The following is an 18,372-nucleotide window of genomic DNA, read 5'->3' as shown; positions in this document are numbered from 1 at the left end:
AATTATTTTGTTTTGATCGTGACCTTGTAAAGGAGGAGTTCTTACTAAGTATTAATGGCTTAGAAGATTTGCCCAAATGTTTCTGTTTTTGATGCAGACAATTCGTCAACAACTTTCTTGGGTTTTTTCCAGGACTTCAAACAACTGAAACGTTTTTAAACCTTTAGAGAAAGTGACTTTCAGCATTTCTTGAACAAATAATTGATGAGTTTCGTCATCTAATGACGTAATGACAATCAATACTAAAACCGAGAGAAATGTAGAAGTGAAGGCGTTGTTGTCGTAATAGATAAGAAACATATAAGAAAAGTATCAAAACTTTGGTTTAAGGGTTTGGTGCTGGGTATTTCAACAAAACGACAGACAATCTTTCTTTAATTCAAAACAACCGAGATAAACTTATGTCATATTCACGTCATAATATCCTTTCACGTTAACAATAGACGTTTAATTCTCGAACGACTAACTTAATGTCTTGAGTTGATTTAGCGACGATGTTCAACCATCCTCTGTACATGAATAACCCAGCAATGTTTATGTCCATAACCGCACACGAAGTATTTTGTGTGTTTTCGGGCTAAACCTAACTACATGGGGTAACGTGCTGTTGTTGAGTCTTGAGTAGGGCGAGGGGATACGAAGGGGTTGTGGATTAGATCAGACTGGACATCAGATGTATGTTACCGACCTATTTCAATGATCTAATGTGATCGGAAAACGATAAATAATAGTGGTGAATATTTTTTTAGTCTCTGCCTTGCCATACGAGAATGCTTGGGAAGCAAATTTGGTATCATTTGGTATGGGCCTGGCGTGCTATGATTGGTGATTATTGAGTTATATGTCTTGTATAGTTTTGCAGTAATTAGTGAAAGGTCCAGGTCAAAAATCAAACAAACAAATCATCAGTTTTGAAATCTATTGTAGACGTTGGACATTTTTTCAAGCCATTGAAGGACGTTTCTGTTTTAGAAACGTAAAAGGTATTCATTACTATCTTGTATGGTTGTGAAGTGTTAAGTGCAAAAACTACTGGCTGTTGTCAATCACAAGAAGTTTTGAACCCAATTAACCCGATGTTGTTTTTTTCCACAGCGTGGTGTTGGGTGTTAATTGTCGTGTAACTAAATGTTGTCGCTTGAAAATATAAAAGTGTGAACTGCACCGCGCCGGATTAATACGCACCCTCTCGCTCCGGACCAAAACCAATGAGCGTGAGATGAAAAGTCACCCATAGTGACGTCATAGAAGAACTAAGAGGTGACGCCGACAACCGATGATAGAAGTTGTCAAGGTCGAAAATCAAAGGACACTGACCTTGAAGTGACCTTCAACTGGAATTCGTGACCACGTGGTAAGTGCGTGTCAACTTATAGAGGGATTAAATTCCATGCGCTTAAAGCAAGAACTTTAGGCATTTGGTTAGTTTAAAAAATGCAACAAAAGATTTAATCTAAATAAGTCTGAAATAATATTGAAAGTATTTTAGACTTCCTTCTTTCAACGGCAAGTTATAAAGCGATGATGCGCTTAGATTAAAAACTCATTAGTTAGAAATACAAAAGATATTTCCAGTTGACTTGTTTCCACACAGGATTAAATTTGTCAAATCAAGCACTTATCCTGTCAGCAAGTTTGTCACCGTAATCAGATGTTACTGATTAAATTAAATCGGGATTTATATTTAATAGATTTGTTAAGGACTGTACTCTACAGAAATAGATGGCAACAAAATGCCTCGGTTTTGATGACACTTTAGGGTGGATGAAAAATCATTGGCAATCTTTAAACTCTTTACTAACTCACGCTCAATCCAAAATTATTTGCTTAACACTCTAATTTTCCTTGAAATCTCGGCAAATGGGCTACGTTTATCTCACTATACAGACCAGTTATAACATTAAAATGTGTTTTTGTACGACGCCTGGGTTATAGTCACCTATATTGCGACCTACTTTAAAAAAACGAAAGTTATTTTTCTTAATTTTTTGAAACTGCAAATTGTGTATCTAAAAGTGGTTTTACCTTCAGGCAAAAACTTTACTCTTGAAGCTAGAAAAATTTTAAACACACAAATTTTGATTTTGGGAAAAACAAGTCATTAATCAAAACCTCACAGGTTGACAAGAACTTGGCAGGTGAGAATTTGGCAGAAAATTAAACCAATCAATTATCGAGCTCGAAATCATTCAACGCATTTCTTGACCACCCAGCATGATAGCAGTCAGTTAAACGATTGTTAATTGACACCCGGTGGATGGGACAAAGCGCGCTAATGCCTTCACTTTAATCCGTCATTTCGTCAGTTGATGGTTTTGTTTGAAGTGTTTCTACTTCTAGTCGACCTCACTGCGCGCTTCAATCACTCGACAACAGATGTTTTAGTGAGATTTGTAACCGTGTCCGCAATAGGCGCAGAGAAGGCTACAGTTTGTCAATCTACTAGTTACAGTCAGAAGTAAAGCGAGGTATTCGGTTGAAGCTTACGGTAGTTTTCGTAAAGATTGAGATCTTTTTGAAAACAAAACAAAATTTAAACCAGACAAAAATGAAGAATTTAGTTGTTTGCGTTGCTAGATATGATTGACAGTGAAAAACCAGCAGTAAATAATTGTTTGTCACAAATTTACGCAGTGCATTGAAGTTTGCAAGTGCATTATGGTTATGATTTACGGAGTTTACTTTAACACGCAATCAGTTTGTTCTGGCTGGCAAAATGGTATTTCGTTTCTTTCTCGTTTACTCGTTTGCGTAAAAACGATAATCATTAGACAGTTTATGTGCAGAGCGTTGGATTGCAGCAACTTGATACCAGCAGCCTGCTTGTGGGGGTAACGATTTGCTTTAAAACTCGACCAGTTAGTTAGTTTTTTTTAATTTAAAAAAAATGACCTTTAAATATAGGTGACGTCATGTGATCTATTAAAATCCTCGCTTTGATAAACTTGCACAAAACTCATTAACGTTGTATCGGTGGGTTTAGTTTGTTTGTGTACAGTGTGTGTGTGGTGTATACAAGTAAAGTGAAGTGGTAACATCAGGTAGTCACGAATATTTATGTGGGTCAAGGTTTGTGCTGTTTACCACAAAACTGTTTCCGATGTCACCACAACAAATATCAGTGTTTTTTATCGGTGGGAATTTCCCATCATGCATTTATAAAATGAGCTGCAGGAAAGCCCATGACTTTGAGATGAAGTCGGTTTATTTGCACAGTGAGTTATGTTCTAGTGGTTTTGTCATGGGGTCAGATTTGCATGAAATCTTCCCACATGAAAACATTAAAATTAAAGTACTTTAAATGTATCATTGACGGTATAATATAAAGCTAATGTCTTGCAGCGATTAACGATGTTTTTGAGCAGTTAATTTGTAGAAGATGTTAGAAGTTTTACAATTTACCCTCTCTTGCGATTACACTGATTAGTTTTGTGTTTCGAGTTAGAAAGGGTTATTCTTTGCAAACATAACTTTGCAAGAATTCATTGCCCCAGTGAGCTCCAACATCAAAAATGTAATAATTTAACCAACAGAGACTTTAGCGAGGTTAAGTGATATAGATCGTTCATTCATTATAACCACGTTGCAAGGTCAAGGTTGTTGTCATATTTATGACCGTGAAAGTTTGCAGATGTTCCTCAGGCAGGCAAAGAGAAACGCTACCTTATCGGTGCCCCCTGACCTCGTGACGTCAGCTACATGCGACTTGACTTCGTTGAATTGACTTGAAAAGCCCTCACAACGATTGGTGAGGGTGCTTGCCTTGTTAAGTGGGTTCAGCGCCGATACGAGTGGCACTCGGATTTTATTGATTTCACTTGTTTTGCCGAGTTGAAGGGAAAACCCGGAATTTGTGGAATTTTTGTTTTATGGGCTGCTGTTGTTCTAGATGAGACAGATCTGTTTTGGCACCGAAAGAAAAGTGTGTATTAAAAGTTGAGCTGCCAAAACCACAGATTGGCGTAGAAAGATGTGATAGTGAAAGTGCTTGTAGTGCTGTTGCCAGGGTTGTTCTTTTTCTGCCCAATTCTGTAACTTGTTTCTGACATCAAGTTGCGCGTTGGTTTTTTTAAGCAAGTTGTCGAAAGGTTTTTTTTGTTATTTTAATTGCATTTTGACATGCACGCGTCTTTGTAAGCATTTAAATGACAGTCACCCTGAGCTCGTTTTGGTATTGTTTTCAAGTTATTACGCAGTTGCGTTTCTTTGGCTAATTTTGACAAGCCTATTAAAGGATTTGGAAAATTTCACCTGGCAATACTGTTTGTAGTGCTGTTTGGGATGTTTCGTCTGCATAGTTTCATAAACGTCAACGATTTAATCGTGATACTATTCAGAGTTTATTTCGTTCAGAGGAAGATAAACATAGCGACACAAACGGCCCATAAAAATTGCTTGCTAATAGCTGCAGAACGTTCAAACGTTATGGAGCGCAATATAGTGGAAGTCACAGTTGGTGGATAATGTCTAAACGCGCTATATTGTAAGGGTTGGTAACCAACCGACAGAAACTTCACATATTTAACGACGTGTTAAAGTGAGTTGGTGGATTAAGAGCAGCAATACAGCACAGTTGTTCGTGATCCAAACAAAATAGCTAAGCAATACAAGCAATCTCCATTACAAGCTGCAACTGTCGCTACCATAGGTTGTAAATCCCTCAACTTTGCGGTGCTGACCATCTGCGCTCGATCGATCTACTCTTGCCCTTATTCTGCGAGGCACCTTTACTATTGGCCAGCTTTATGTGATTTGCAACGACCTTAGGAAGACCATTGAAAAGTCGGTCAAAGGTCACAAGGTGTGCACATTTTTTCGTCACTGCGATGAACCTTTAAGGGGGAATTGATCAAGTGAACTAGCGTTTGTGGTGTTTGGTGCTGTAGTAAGAATAACTAAATTGGAAGTAATACGTGTTAAAAGTTTTGTGCCTTAAATAGATGTGATTATTTGAAAAGATGGAAAATACAGCAAAAGGTTAAACATGTAAAATAAAAAGGATGCATTTTTAATGAGACGTTTTGGCAAAACATTTGTCATCATCAGTAAATAGTTCATGAGAAAAACAAAAACTGTATTGAAGACTAGGATCGCAGATGCAGCATTGTTCAAAAAAAGTTTACAACAATTTAAAGAATCAATAATCCTGGCTATTACAGGATTTAGGCAAAGTTCCTCGATTTATTCGAATAGAATTTAAATGACAATTCATTCGTGCCAATCGCGTTCAAAACTTGCATGGGGAAACAAAACAGGCTTTTATCACAGGAGACGACCACAAATTGACTTGTCCTAATCTCCGAACGAAGTTTTATCTACAAACAAACCAACGTCACCGACACTGCAAGTGACGTAGTGAGCCATTGTGATCGAACAATTGAATCGCTCGAGCATGCACCGTTTTCCCGCCAAATGCGTCATAATATCCCGGAATTTCTCGACGCGAGACGTTCCAGAACAAACAGAAATTTGAATGCAGGAGTCGACACGCAAAAGCAGGAGAGCTTAGTTGCAAGGTTTTGTTACGCATTGCATGGTTTAAACCAGTTTCATAGCCGACAGTCGCCTTTACAGTTTGTACCAGTTGGACGAAACCATGTTAGAAACCGACAGTTATATCAAACAAATAGACGGGTATTGCACGAGTGATAGTTTGTAATATTGTGTATAAAGTAGTTTTGCAATTCACGGGTTTATAGATGTGAAGTAAAGAGCTGTCGAGTGGCTTCGTATCATAGAAGTTTAATCAAACGTTTGCAAGCGGCAGTTTGGTTAACTGCAGTAAATGAAGGTTACCACTAGTTGCTTTACGTAGGCAGCTTTTTTCTTTATTGGCGTGGTGTACTAGCCCGAAAACAGATAAGATCTTGTTCAAGAACTCATAATTTTTTTATCAGCAGTGAAGAAAAGAAATGTAATATTAACCAAATAGTTGGGAAAAACATTTCAGGAAATATAGTTTGCGAAAAACAACTTTGCAATATTGGTTGGTGTTTAAACAACATTAACCTCCTTTCCCGACCAGTTGGTTGCTACTTGATGTGTGTCACTTCAAAACAGCAATTAGCTACCGACTGCACGCGACAGCGCAAGGGTCAAAGCAATTTAAACCCGCTGTTAACGCACGCTAATGGATTCGAGGTTGGAAGGGATTTGTAAAACTTACTCCGCGGCAAAACAAGTCTCAATTTGCGGCTAACCGGAAAGCTGGCGCCCGAAATCTAAACAACACACACCGAACCGCAAACTTGCTGTGAATTGGTTTGACCTTGGCAGAGGTTAAACGCAATGAGCGCATAACTGGTTACCAGGAAAGTGCATGAGCGCAAGGTACTTCTACGAACGTTGTAATCTAATCAGGGTTCCCGTTAGTTGGTCTCTAGTCGTAAACGTGAGTTTCCTAACCAAGTTGATGCCACAACCTTTGACTATTTGGAGCTACCCGATTCCTTTATACCGACACGTGCTGCTGAAGTCGTAATTGGATAATTGACTACTTTTAGTTTGTTTAACAGCAGCCGAAGTAAAAAACAACAACCACAGTTTTTAGTGTTTACAAAAATGCAAAAGGAGTTGCAATGTTCTACCAATTTGGAGAAATGCGAAATGATAAATGATTTGAAATTTGCTCAAGTGACCTTTAGTAAAAATAGATTTTGAAGGAGTCAGTAAAGTACAACCGTAAGAACAGAATCACTAAATGCCCAGTCTCCAGAAATGTTATTTACAAACAACTCATTCTCTCTAAGCAGCAAGGAAACCGACAATTGAATTCATTTCGCAACTGTTTATCGGCGTTATAGCATTAAGCATTTCCCCGGTGCAACATATACACTAGGTTATAATCGTTTAATCGTGAAACGTATAGGATTAGTAAGAGGGAGTTTATTGGCATTGTGGTGGGTTCACACGATAGTTTCAGGCAATCTAAGGATCACAGCAACGGATTAAAAGCAGTATGGGGAAATGGGTCGCCAGTTTACTACGCCGCGGGATATACCACTACATGATGGCTTGCTGTGTTGTTAAGCTGGGTTGAATGTTGGTGGTTAATAGGACGAACAGCAGAAGGTTGTCTGAAAAGGTTTAGCATGAATGTTAGTGTGATTTGTACTTTGTATACAACAGTTTTGTTTTGGAAGAGGCCTGTTTATCAGAAGTGTGGTCCGACTTGATGCTATGGAAGCTTTTTCATGTTTTGTAATTGATTTTATAATGTGATCTTAGGTAGCCTTGTGATGTTTTGATGGCTGGGCGTTATTTTGTGGCAAACATGAACATTTTATAGCGATTCTAGGCACCAAAAATAGAATAGGCGTGTTGGTGGGACCCTTTGAAATTGCGCATAAAATCTCATAAATAGGATTTGCAAAAAGCGAAAATTGTGTTTTTGTTTTGTGCGATGATGTCGTGCGTATATATATATACGCTCAGCTCAAGTTAAGCGTTACAGTTCTTGGGTTAGCATTATACTTCAATCAGAGCCAATGAATAGTGAAGTGATAAGCAGATTATTTATGGATAAGGACACCCCATATCAAAGGTGTGTGAGAAATATGATGTCAGTTGTGAGACGACCAACGTGAAGATTTAAGTGATTCACAATCAACCTGTGGTCCAAGATTTCATATCTCGCCCACGTGTTGATGGATTTGGCTGGGAATAATACAAGGTTGTCTCAAAAACCAACTCAGACCAGCTATTGTGTTCATACATGCCGAAAAATTAAACTTATCTGATTTAGTGAGGGTGAAGTTTAAACTTAACCAATAAAAACGCCCTGAATAATTGCCGGTTGAGTAAAAAAAGAAAGTTAAATCAGTAAATCTTGATTTTTTCAAAAACAAGGCAAATAAAGTGTTGTCATTTTCGGTTCTGAAAACTATGACAAAAATACACATCTTTCTTAACTTTAATTGATAAAAAAGGTTGGGATCGGTCAAGGCGTTATGTATAGCTTAAATATATTGGCTTTTGTTTCTTGTCAGAGAAAAATATGCTGTAAAAGTCGCAGCAGTTGCATTATCGGATTACAGCCAAGGTTTTTACGAGTTAAATACAATCGATTATCGAAAAATCGCAAGCTGCTATTAGTCCTATATTAAAAGAAAGTGGACAAGGAAAAATCAAGACGAGACTGCGCAGAAATGCGACGGAATTAAGGCGAAATCAAATCGAATTACCCGTCGAGTAAGGTTGGGAAGAACAAAAGAAACTCAAGTGTCGTGTTTTCTTGCGCAGGAGACAGACGATCGATTGCTAGGCACAAAAATAACAAGCCGAAACTGAGACTTAAGCGATGGAGGGTTCTTGCGGCGAAGAGAAGGAGTTGGACAAACTGAGAAAAACTATCGAAGATTTGCGAGCCAAGGCGGAGAGAAGCGGTAACTTTGCCCCCCACACGAGTACACCTAATGGTGGAAATGTGTTCTTTCCTGATGTGAAGGGCAGTGCAGGTTCGATGCATGTACAAAGCGATAGCTCGTATTCGTCGTCGTCTGATGGTGGAAGTCATTGGGGAACAAACTCAAGACATTACGGTAAAAAGTGATTAATTACTAAGCTATTATCTGTAAACTCTTGCATGCTTTAACATAGGGATATATAACACCATAAACTATAAACTACGAAAAAGATATTCTGACTTTTTACACATTTTGTTTTAAAGTTTAGCATTTTTTTTTTTTTTTTTTTTTTGATCAGAGAAAACTTTTTTCTAACACTAACACTTTTTCTAACAACATGATTCGCAACAGCCATTGGTCTAAAAAAAGTCGGGTTTTATAAGTTAATTTTCACTGAATTTTATCTTTGTCAGACCCTCTGTCACCAAATGCGAGTAAACGAGTTTCATCCGGAAGTTTGTCGAGCATGAGTTCCCACGCTAGTCACTCAAGCATGTCGTCTTCCAGCTCAGGAAGTAGCGGTGACAACGACCAGAGGAAGGAAGCAAAGAAGAAAAGATGGGTATGAAACATATTGACCCAAGTTTGAACCAACGTTTTTTTTTGGTATAAAACTCGTTAGATTATTTAGAATGCGATCTAAATATACGGAGCAAAACCGTTAAACATTTCAAACTGACCCGGAATAGCTCCTGTCGTGGGTTCGAATTCCACCATAGGCTAAATTGTTCTAGCCTGTGCTTTGCCATATGTGTGAATGCTTCGTGACCGGTTGATTCGGTATAACGCCTTTTATTAGACCTGGCCTACTATGATGTACCTTTTAAAAAGTATTATGTTTAAGTTTTGTAATGATAGTCAAATACGGCAAGACTTAACACGCTATAAAACAGAGCAAAAGTTGTAACCAATTCGCAACACAAACCAAAAACTGAAGAAAGAGTTCAGAAACAAATAACATTACAACTGAGCCACGCATATAGCCAACAAATTCTCTATTTCCGAACCGCTTACCAGAAACATGATACACGATAATATTTTAATCACCCGCACCTTCTGACCACACGGAGGCGCGCCTCTGCCCCAAAACCGCAGACAAACACGGCGAGAGGAGTCAGCCAGTCAAACGCTTCCCCTGTTCACCATAAACGGAGATATGTTTAAAACAGAGCGCTCTAAATATCGTGGATGGGATATATTGGGTTAGTAATGATACCCGGTAAACCCTGATGTAGGGGTTAGAGAGCGAGGAACAGAACAGTGGGGCTGGGCTGAAATGAAAGTCCGATAGCGTCTAATAGTTTGTGGTTTAACTACCTGTGGTATCAAAGTGGGATTAGTTGGGAATTCCTACAAGATTTTTTTTTAAATAACCCTAACGCAGTATGGCAACAGCGATTTGGAAAAACGCATAGTGGTCAAATACTCAACACTTTTATTGTTCGATTTTGTTCTGGACACTGCTTAAATTATGCCTCCCTTGAGACTTTTTAAATGACTTTTACATCAACGTTTTTGCGTCCTATACAATACTTGATTTTTGGGCCTAAATATTACTTAAGTGCACAGCCAAATGAAAGTATACAAGAAATCAATATTTCTTCACTGTTTCGTGGTACTATTTCAAAACATCCAATTGTATATTTTGATTTCAATATATTCTCCTACAGCTTCCGTTAAAGTCGGCTTTCTCACGTGGCGGCAAGTCGTCACAGTCGAGTGGAGTTCAGGAATTCACAGACGGTGAGGACTCCGGGTGTCCGATATCTCCCACAACCTCCAGACGAATCCTGCATAACCCCAGGTGAGCCTAACCCCGCGGGTCAGAAGTGTGGGGTTACTTAAGGTCACAAATGTTGTTGACCTTTCGGTAAAGGTCACATATTTCTGTAGTTGGGATAATTGAATTGAGAAGAAGCCCAACAGGTATTGTTGAATAAGTCGTGCATATAGAAACACGAATAACAAATTCTGAAACAAAAGTGGGTGCATTTAGAAACAAGAATAAAGTAAAGATTCTTATGTTGGGATTCATCAAAACATAACATCAACTTTTTCTCAAGTTCTTCTTATCCCATAAATTGTTTCAACGTTTAATTAGAAAGTGGAAGAAGAATAAGTCGGATTAACCAGTAAATTACTGATCCCTCAATAATGCAATTGTAATGAGCAGAGGCCGAGATGAAACAAGTGTAGTGTAATCTAATAACTCGATTAATTGGATTTAATTTTTTAAACCGATCGCATTATTATAAACCAACCACAAAGCATCAAATATCTAATTAACCAGGAATAAACGCGACCCACTGTGATAAACTATATTTGCAAAAACTCGCCTTAACAAACAACTAAATCTTACATACTAAAAATCAATACAGAAGAAGGTGCCTGAAGGCATTTTGTAACACTCGTTTGTCCGTGAAACGCTAAAAGTGTTATTTCAACGAACATTAAAAAGATTCACACAGTGGCGAAAAAAAACTTATTTATCATATGACCTGGTTCTTCAGTAAACGCACGACAACGACCACCAAAACCTGTCAAAGCATCAGCAACCTGTTTTAAATACATTTAGAGGTTTTGCAACCGTTGGTCCGAATGGCTTATTCATATCATCTCAAACTGCAATGTTAAACAAAAACCATTTTGTATTTCTTACAACGTTTAATTTTCCATCTAGCCTTGGTCTAACTCCTCGCGACGGCCGCATCTCTTACGACGAAATCCTCCACATTGTTCAGGAGAAAGACCGAAAGCTCACTGACATCAGGCTCGCAGCACTTACGTCACAACACCAACTTCATCAGCTACAAGATCAGATCGTTCAAATGCAGGTTGGTCCAGTGAAGTTTAAGGCCATGTGTATGTCTGGCAAACTGTTGCCATGTGTGGTAATGAATATCATTTTCGTTTTATTTCATTGCTTCATCGTCTGGCAAAATTAGGGTTTGCTGGCAAGATAGGGTCTTTTACCAACCTGTAGGTTGAAAAGCAAACATAAACCACCTAAACTAAAATCAGTGTTTGACCTTTCATACTACACAAAAAAGGATATTTACTCAAAAGCCACATAAGAATCGGTCTTCTTATGTTTCTGAATCAGCAACTAAAAGTGACAGTTGAACAAAAAGCAATAAGACGACTATTGCAGTCTTCTCTGAATCATTTTGATCAGATCTTTAATCAAGTTGAGGTAAACCAATATGAAGTCAAATATTTTCTTTACTTCAGCACGAGATGCAATTACTCCGAATGGAAAACGAACGTCTCCAGTCACGTGTTACAAGTCCTGATTACGCCACAAACACCATGACGTCAAACCGCTCGACGCTGAGAAGACAAAACACAACCGAGCTTGCCTCCTACAGAGATGAAAAACTCAGCTCAACTGCGCCACCTGACGAGCTAAGTCTCGCCCCTGGATTGCCAAGATTAGGTTGGTCATTTCAGTTTTGAAGTAGTTAAAAAGGCGGTAACACAAATGTTAGTTACTTTTATGGGCGTCCGTATGTCTTTGCTATTTCTTTTTATTTAAAGGAGTCTTTTGCCTGACGATGACAATAAAAACATTAGAAACGTTGTAATGTTTTCCACTCAAATATTGGCTTGTATCTTCTTACTGGGTCTACGCATGTTTTTTTTGGTCGGTATGTTACATCATCTTTGACAACATAGTTCAACAGTTGATGCAAGTGTAACATAACCTGAGAGTTTAAATTCAGTCTTTTCAGTGCTGTACCAGTTGGTTCTAACAGAGCACCTTAGTGATACCCAACCATTAGTCCATCTCTTCCTTTTGTTCATAGATTGCTGTAAACTCCACCGCTTAGTGTCGCCCGGGAGCGAGGAGGAGGGCGCGCAACTAAAGTTCGTGGTTCGAACCTCAGGGTCACCAAAGGTAGCATCTTCACAATCAAGACATGAACTACTCATAGGGAGTGTCCCTGTACCGAGGAAAGCCAGCTGGGATGACTTGGATCGGAAAACCAGCGAAATATTTTTGGTGAGTTCTTATGTTGGATGTTGATAAAACGTCTCTGATTGCAAGCAGTACATTGTTGTAATGCCACAGCCCTCATATTTTGACTGTATTAATTCATGGACAGCTGATAGTTCCACATTAATCTAAAGTTCCTGACTTCTGTTTTTCAAACATTTTCTTTTGCGCTTGTTTGTGAAACTTCTCCATGGTTTATGGAATAAGCATTGACATTGTAGTGTTGGTCCAACCTCAGTGGTCCCTTTATATTACAATTCATAAGGTCCATTGAACATTGCCACTCTAACATTATTGTTTGCTTTTTAGGAATATTGTCGTTGTGTGGATGGAGACAGCAGGCTAGGTTTGTCAACCTCAAGCATCGCTTTTTACAAAGTCGGCGAACAAGCTCGAATTCCTGGGTCTTCTCCACCTGAACTACTTCCGTGTGCTTTCATCATCGGTGACGTCAACACTGTCGAGATTTCGTTAAAAGGTTGGTTAGATCAGATTTAACAAGGATGACAAGGATCGAGTTTTGTTGTGGAGATGTTGTAGATTTTAGCTAGGAAGTGCAATGACTGAATAACATCGTTAAGTTTCAGCCCAATTATGTCAAAAACAAAGCGTCAACAGTTTGGAAATCGTTATGCTTGATTGGTAGCACAACCTCGGAACATCAGGCCTCCAATTAAGCTTTTTGAAAACATCGTTTTGGAATGTCCATGTTTTAATGATGGAAAGCATAATCTCAAAAAATTAGTTCTCCACTTTGGCTTTGTAGACATAAACATTGCGTTAAAATAAAACTAAGCGTTGCAATCGCATGTGCATTGTGGATTGTAATTCTCGGTTTCCAACTCATGCATGTCGGGGTGTAACTTGCTGAAATGGATATTTGGTGTTCAGATGCAGCATGTGGATCAGTCGACCTGCTTGCGTTCAGCACTCTTATACCGAAAGATATGTTGCTTCGATATGTGAACAACGTGATGCACCACAAACGAATCATGCTTCACGGTCCATCAGGAACAGGGAAGAGCTCCCTCGCTCACAGGTAGGAGTCAGAGTAGACAAAAATGATAGTGTAAGCACACCAGAAAGTTGAAATTCAATTATGAGATATTGTGCTGAAGTTTTCTTCGGACCCAGTAAAGATTGACTGACAACGCTTTTATATCAAAATGTATTTGTCTGTGATAAGATAGGTACTTGATCTTAACCTGGAAATAAAAGTCTCCAAATTTGTGGCATAAATCGTTGCGGTTCGCCCAGAATCATTTCTGCCAAGAATTAATTTAACACGAAATATGACCCATGCAGTATAGATACAAAAACTTTCGTTCTTGAAATGATTAAGATTGTGAAAGTATGTTGGTGGATACGTTTTAAGCATTAATTGAATCTTGCCACAGCCTGGCGCACCACCTAGTGACGAGAGTTCGACGGAATCTTGATCCTTCAAAAATGATTTTTATCTACGATGTGAAGCAAAACGGGGAAGAGGTGGGTTCAAATTTTGTTAAATCCCTGAAACGTTACAATTGATTTCTACCATTAACCAACAATTCAGGGCTGATCCCAGTTACGAATGTGTGTTTATCTAATCTGACAAACTTACAACAGTTAAAGTTTGATGTAAGAGGCAAAACTTTGAGAACTTTAAATCACAAGCAAAATAACAATGTATTTCATTTTTTTGATTTGAGGAGCTTCAAAACTACCTGAAAAACATCTCAGACATTTGTGGTCATACGTCATCAAACAACGTCATCACCGTGCCTCACGTCATCATTGTGGAAAACATGCATCTGGTGACGTCACTAAAGGACATGTTCGCCCCCTTGTTTGGCCTTTCTGATGACGTCAACTGCCCTTACGTCATAGGTAAGTGTACGGGGGACAAAACTTCTTTATTGTGACTTTAATTTCCACACAAGAAATATACATTGTTTGTTTACATTCCAGGCACCATTCTACAAGGCAAGGCGCAAGGCAAGATGGCTGACCAGTGCGAGAACGGCTTCACGTGGCTTTCATGCACCAACAGCAGTTCGCATGTGAAGGACTACCTCGGCAGGTTCTTAAGGTAAACAAAAATATGTTGGATCGTATAAGAGCTGCGCACATTTTTTTGCTAAGCCAGATTGTACAAGCAGTTTGCACACAACCAAGAGGAAACATTGCTAATAACGTTATCATGTCAACATAGCGATTTAATCACACATCACCTTTATCTAAGTTTTGCAGTTAATGATTGCGCATATGATGACCACTTGTATTCCAACTTATACAACTTAGGATTGCTGACAAAGCACAATGTAACCTTGATTCACATTTTCAGGAGGGCGGTTATAGAACACGAAATATCTGGCCAACAAAACGACGATGAAGAGTTCCAGAACACATTACGAGTGATCACGTGGTTGCCTCTTTGCTGGCACCACGTGAACAGATGTTTGGAGTCCCAATGTCCGACAGACGTTACCATAGGTAAGTAGTGGAAATAGCTCGGGCACGTTAAGTATCTTTGATGCATGATTTGTGAGAATATTAAATAAAAAACGCATAACTGACTATTGACCAGTTAAAGCATTCGAAAGAAATATTTTTTTGTAACTGTGGAAAATGTTTGGACACATCATCAAATTGCGACAACTTTTAAAAAATACACGCGTTTCTAGTAGATTAAACCAAATGTTTTAAATAAAATACGACTGATGCCCAAATAAAGCAATTAAAAGAAATCATTTTGTACCAAAACTGAAACGTTCGTTTGAAACTTCACAGAACGTACTTTTACAGGACCTCGAGTATTTGCGTCGTGTCCTTCCGACTTTTACGCCTCCTGTACGTGGTTCGTGCAAGTGTGGAACCACGTCATAGCTCCCTACGTCATAACGGCAATTAGGCGAATCCGCCAATCACAAAAGAGTGATACGAGTCACGTGACTTGGAAGGACCCGGCGGAGTGGGTGATTGACAGGTGAGCTGGTTGAAATGGTAACCGGGAATAATAAGTTTTAATCTGAGTTTGTCAACAGATTTTTAGGATTATCAATTTTGCTGCCCTTTATATCTGACCTTCTTGGAGTTTATTAGTTGATTAAGAACATTGCACCATAAACACTCACAACTACCAGCATACTACGGCTTGTCACAGGGATAAAAATAATATACACTCAATAATTGCAAAACACAGCTCAATTTTCAGAATTTCTGACGAGAGACGGTTAAAACGCACATAGTAAAGTGACAAGACATACAAATTTAACCAATTTGTTGCGCTACATATTGCTGACAACTTTTGTTTAACCTTGTATTCAAATAAGCTAACAACCATCCATTATTCAGCTTTCCGTGGAACGCAAGCGACATGGGGTGCGACAACACATTGCGCCTCAAGCGGATCACAGAAGACGACCTCAACACACCTCCAGTTCCACCACGCACCGATCTGGCGGCGCTAAAGAGCTCACCCAACCCTAACCACATAGAAAACATACGCGCCACGCATCAGCGATTATCCTCCGGTGACGTATTTAACGGTTCATCGGGCACGGCGGAGGAATATGAAGTGTGGCGCAAACAAAATAGTCCCGTGACATCACCGAACAAGAGCACGCGAGTCAGTCGCTGAATTTTTGTTCTTATTTTATTGTCGTGTCATTGAATGTTTGTTTTGACGCGCGTCAATGCCTACCCGCGTCCGCATGGTGAAAACACGCCCCCTGGTGGAGAGGCTTTACACAGCGATCCACTGTTTGACCTCATGAAGTTAATAGTTTCTGTTCCATTTCATCATGTTGTTGTTGTTGTTGCTTTTCACATTATTTTTGTGCCACTGCATACAGTCCAGGTTTTATGCGGAGTACCTCAAACTGTTTCCACGTTGTAACGCGATTTTCTACGAGGCCTTTATCGCAACATTTACACCACAATGATCCGCAGATTGCAAATATGTGAAGGCCAAATACCAAAGCGGGTTTTTCAACCAACTTTGTGCAACAAAAACAAGGCTAACCTGGCTAAAGAAAAACTGGAAAACTTAGCCTTTACTCAAGAGAAAAAATTGAAATATACAATTCGTTTGATACCAAAGTATATATTAGAAACTAGAAACGATTTAGACTGGTATGTAAATCGTTTTCGCTGTGTCATGCTTGCAGCTATAATCACAACGTATATGCATACGTCATCACAAGCTGCTTTGCGCCAACTAGCGGCCAACCACAAGTCTGCGTCTCGTGTACAAAATTATTGTTGCTTCTTTCTCAACTGTGCTTCTCAATTTCTGACGGTCGGTTTTTGCAACCGCTTGGTGCGCTGTTTCCTCTTCAGCAAATCACGTGACGTGGGTTGCTGTCTGTACAGCCTTTCTCATGCTTTTCGTTTATTACTGTTTTTATGCGTTTTTTCGTAGCATTGTTGTAAACAGCGTTGTGAAATACGAAGAAGCCAATCGCAGATTGAAACAGAGAAAAAAGTTGTGGATTTTGTTCATAGAATAGTTTGGGGGCAGTTCAGGGGTATTGTTAGCTACGGGTCAAAATGTGGTTCAAATAATCACAACAAACTTTAATTCCAACTTCTCAAATTACTCCGACGCCCTCGCACTCGATAAAACGTTTAACACAGATTAACCGGAATTTCGAGTGTTTCAATTTTTGATTTGATTAACCGGAATTTCCGGGTGATTCGATTAACCGGAATTTCGGGGGTGATTCGATTAACCGGAATTTCCGGGTGATTCGATTAACCGGAATTTCGTGTGATTCGCTTAACCGATATTTCGGGATGATTCGATTAACCGGAAAGAATAATTTGTTTTAGCGAAAGCTTTGTAATTTCTTGATTTCGCCGCTGCTATCTAGCTTAGTAAAACTGAAGCTGCAAGATAAGTGTGACTGTCACGTAATCACATTCGTTGTAGGGATGGGCCGAGCCGAGCCGAGCCGAGCCAGAACCGAGTACAGAACCTAGCATCGCTGTTTTTAATGCCCGGTGCTCGGCCGAGGGGTGCCTTCGAATACTACAGGTGCGCTAGGTGCGCTTGGTACCTCGCTTGGTAACCTTTTTTCGTGCAACGTAACTTAAAAATAGTGCAGGTAACTCTCTTTGGTGCGATTAAACTCAGAATAGGTACGACGTAAGTCGAAAATACTACAGCTGTCCTGTTTTTATGCGTCAAATCGTAAATACTGCAGTTAACGTTAAAACACGCAAATAATGCTGGAAAAGTGTTACGATAGTCCCAACACACAACCAAAACCCTAAACTCTGAACCCTAACCCTAACCCTAACCCTAACCCTAACCCCAACCCCAACCCTAACCCTACCTTAAAAACAGTACATACAGCATTATTACGTTACGTCGCAGTAACTACGAGTTTACTCGTTTCAAAAAAGGTTACCTGCACTATTTACGGGCTTTGTTGAATTAGAACGAGTTACCTGTAGTTTACCAAGTGAAGTACCTAGCGGACCAAGCGCACCTAGCGCACCTGCAGTTTTCGAAGGAACCGCGGCCGAGTAGTTGCACAAACTGACCCGAGCGTCAAATTTGCATATTCATGCCCTGCTAACATACGTAACTAGTGTTCTAAAGGGTGTCTATGAACAAAAACGAATGATTTTTTAAATGTATTAAATGGTGGAAAAACGCGTATTTTATGGGCAGCTTAATAAAACACCGCCGGTGACGTAAGAGACCTTGTTGAGATAAACGCAGAAAGGGGATTTTTGTGACGTCATAATGCACCGAGCGTTGAAGTGAGATGCTCGGTGCTCGACCAAACAGAACATTTTCAATTCGTTGTTTCAAAAACACAAACCATGTTGAATAGTGCAGTTGGCACTTAGTAAGAACTTGCAATCAGTCCCCCTTGCCAGAACATAGCTTTCCGATTGTTAGTGCATAATGCTCTTTATTAAACCCTTGTTATGTCACAGATGGCGATCAGATAACAAGTCAATACACCAGGCGCA

At 39.3% G+C, this 18,372-nt stretch overlaps 1 protein-coding gene across 1 annotated transcript; it reads left to right on the top strand.

Annotated features, from left to right (window-relative positions):
• Positions 1–1,095: 1,095 nt before the first annotated feature.
• On the top strand, positions 1,096–16,509 carry LOC145203967 (neuron navigator 2-like). The gene is made up of 15 exons (XM_080076353.1): positions 1,096–1,354; positions 8,242–8,540; positions 8,819–8,967; positions 10,076–10,209; positions 11,086–11,239; positions 11,637–11,841; positions 12,212–12,408; positions 12,712–12,880; positions 13,294–13,441; positions 13,800–13,890; positions 14,094–14,271; positions 14,353–14,473; positions 14,729–14,877; positions 15,190–15,370; positions 15,739–16,509. Exons 2-15 carry the CDS (start codon positions 8,300–8,302, stop codon positions 16,022–16,024), a joined length of 2,403 nt encoding a protein of 800 aa, XP_079932479.1. The 5' UTR covers positions 1,096–1,354; positions 8,242–8,299; the 3' UTR covers positions 16,025–16,509.
• Positions 16,510–18,372: the final 1,863 nt, after the last annotated feature.

The sequence above is a fragment of the Phallusia mammillata genome, chromosome 8 (genome assembly GCF_965637545.1).
Source record: "Phallusia mammillata chromosome 8, kaPhaMamm4.hap1.1, whole genome shotgun sequence".
Lineage (NCBI taxonomy): Eukaryota > Metazoa > Chordata > Ascidiacea > Phlebobranchia > Ascidiidae > Phallusia > Phallusia mammillata.
Note: the sequence above shows the minus strand (reverse complement) of the source record. Positions and strands in the feature narration are given on the sequence as shown.

Bases quoted from the DNA above. Each gene is read 5' to 3' on its own strand.
- LOC145203967 (XM_080076353.1), top strand. From the start codon at position 8,300: ATGGAGGGTTCTTGCGGCGAAGAGAAGGAGTTGGACAAACTGAGAAAA. The intron at 12,881-13,293 runs GTTGGTTAGATC...TTTGGTGTTCAG, and splicing joins TGTCGAGATTTCGTTAAAAG to ATGCAGCATGTGGATCAGTC. The intron at 13,442-13,799 runs GTAGGAGTCAGA...ATCTTGCCACAG, and splicing joins AAGAGCTCCCTCGCTCACAG to CCTGGCGCACCACCTAGTGA.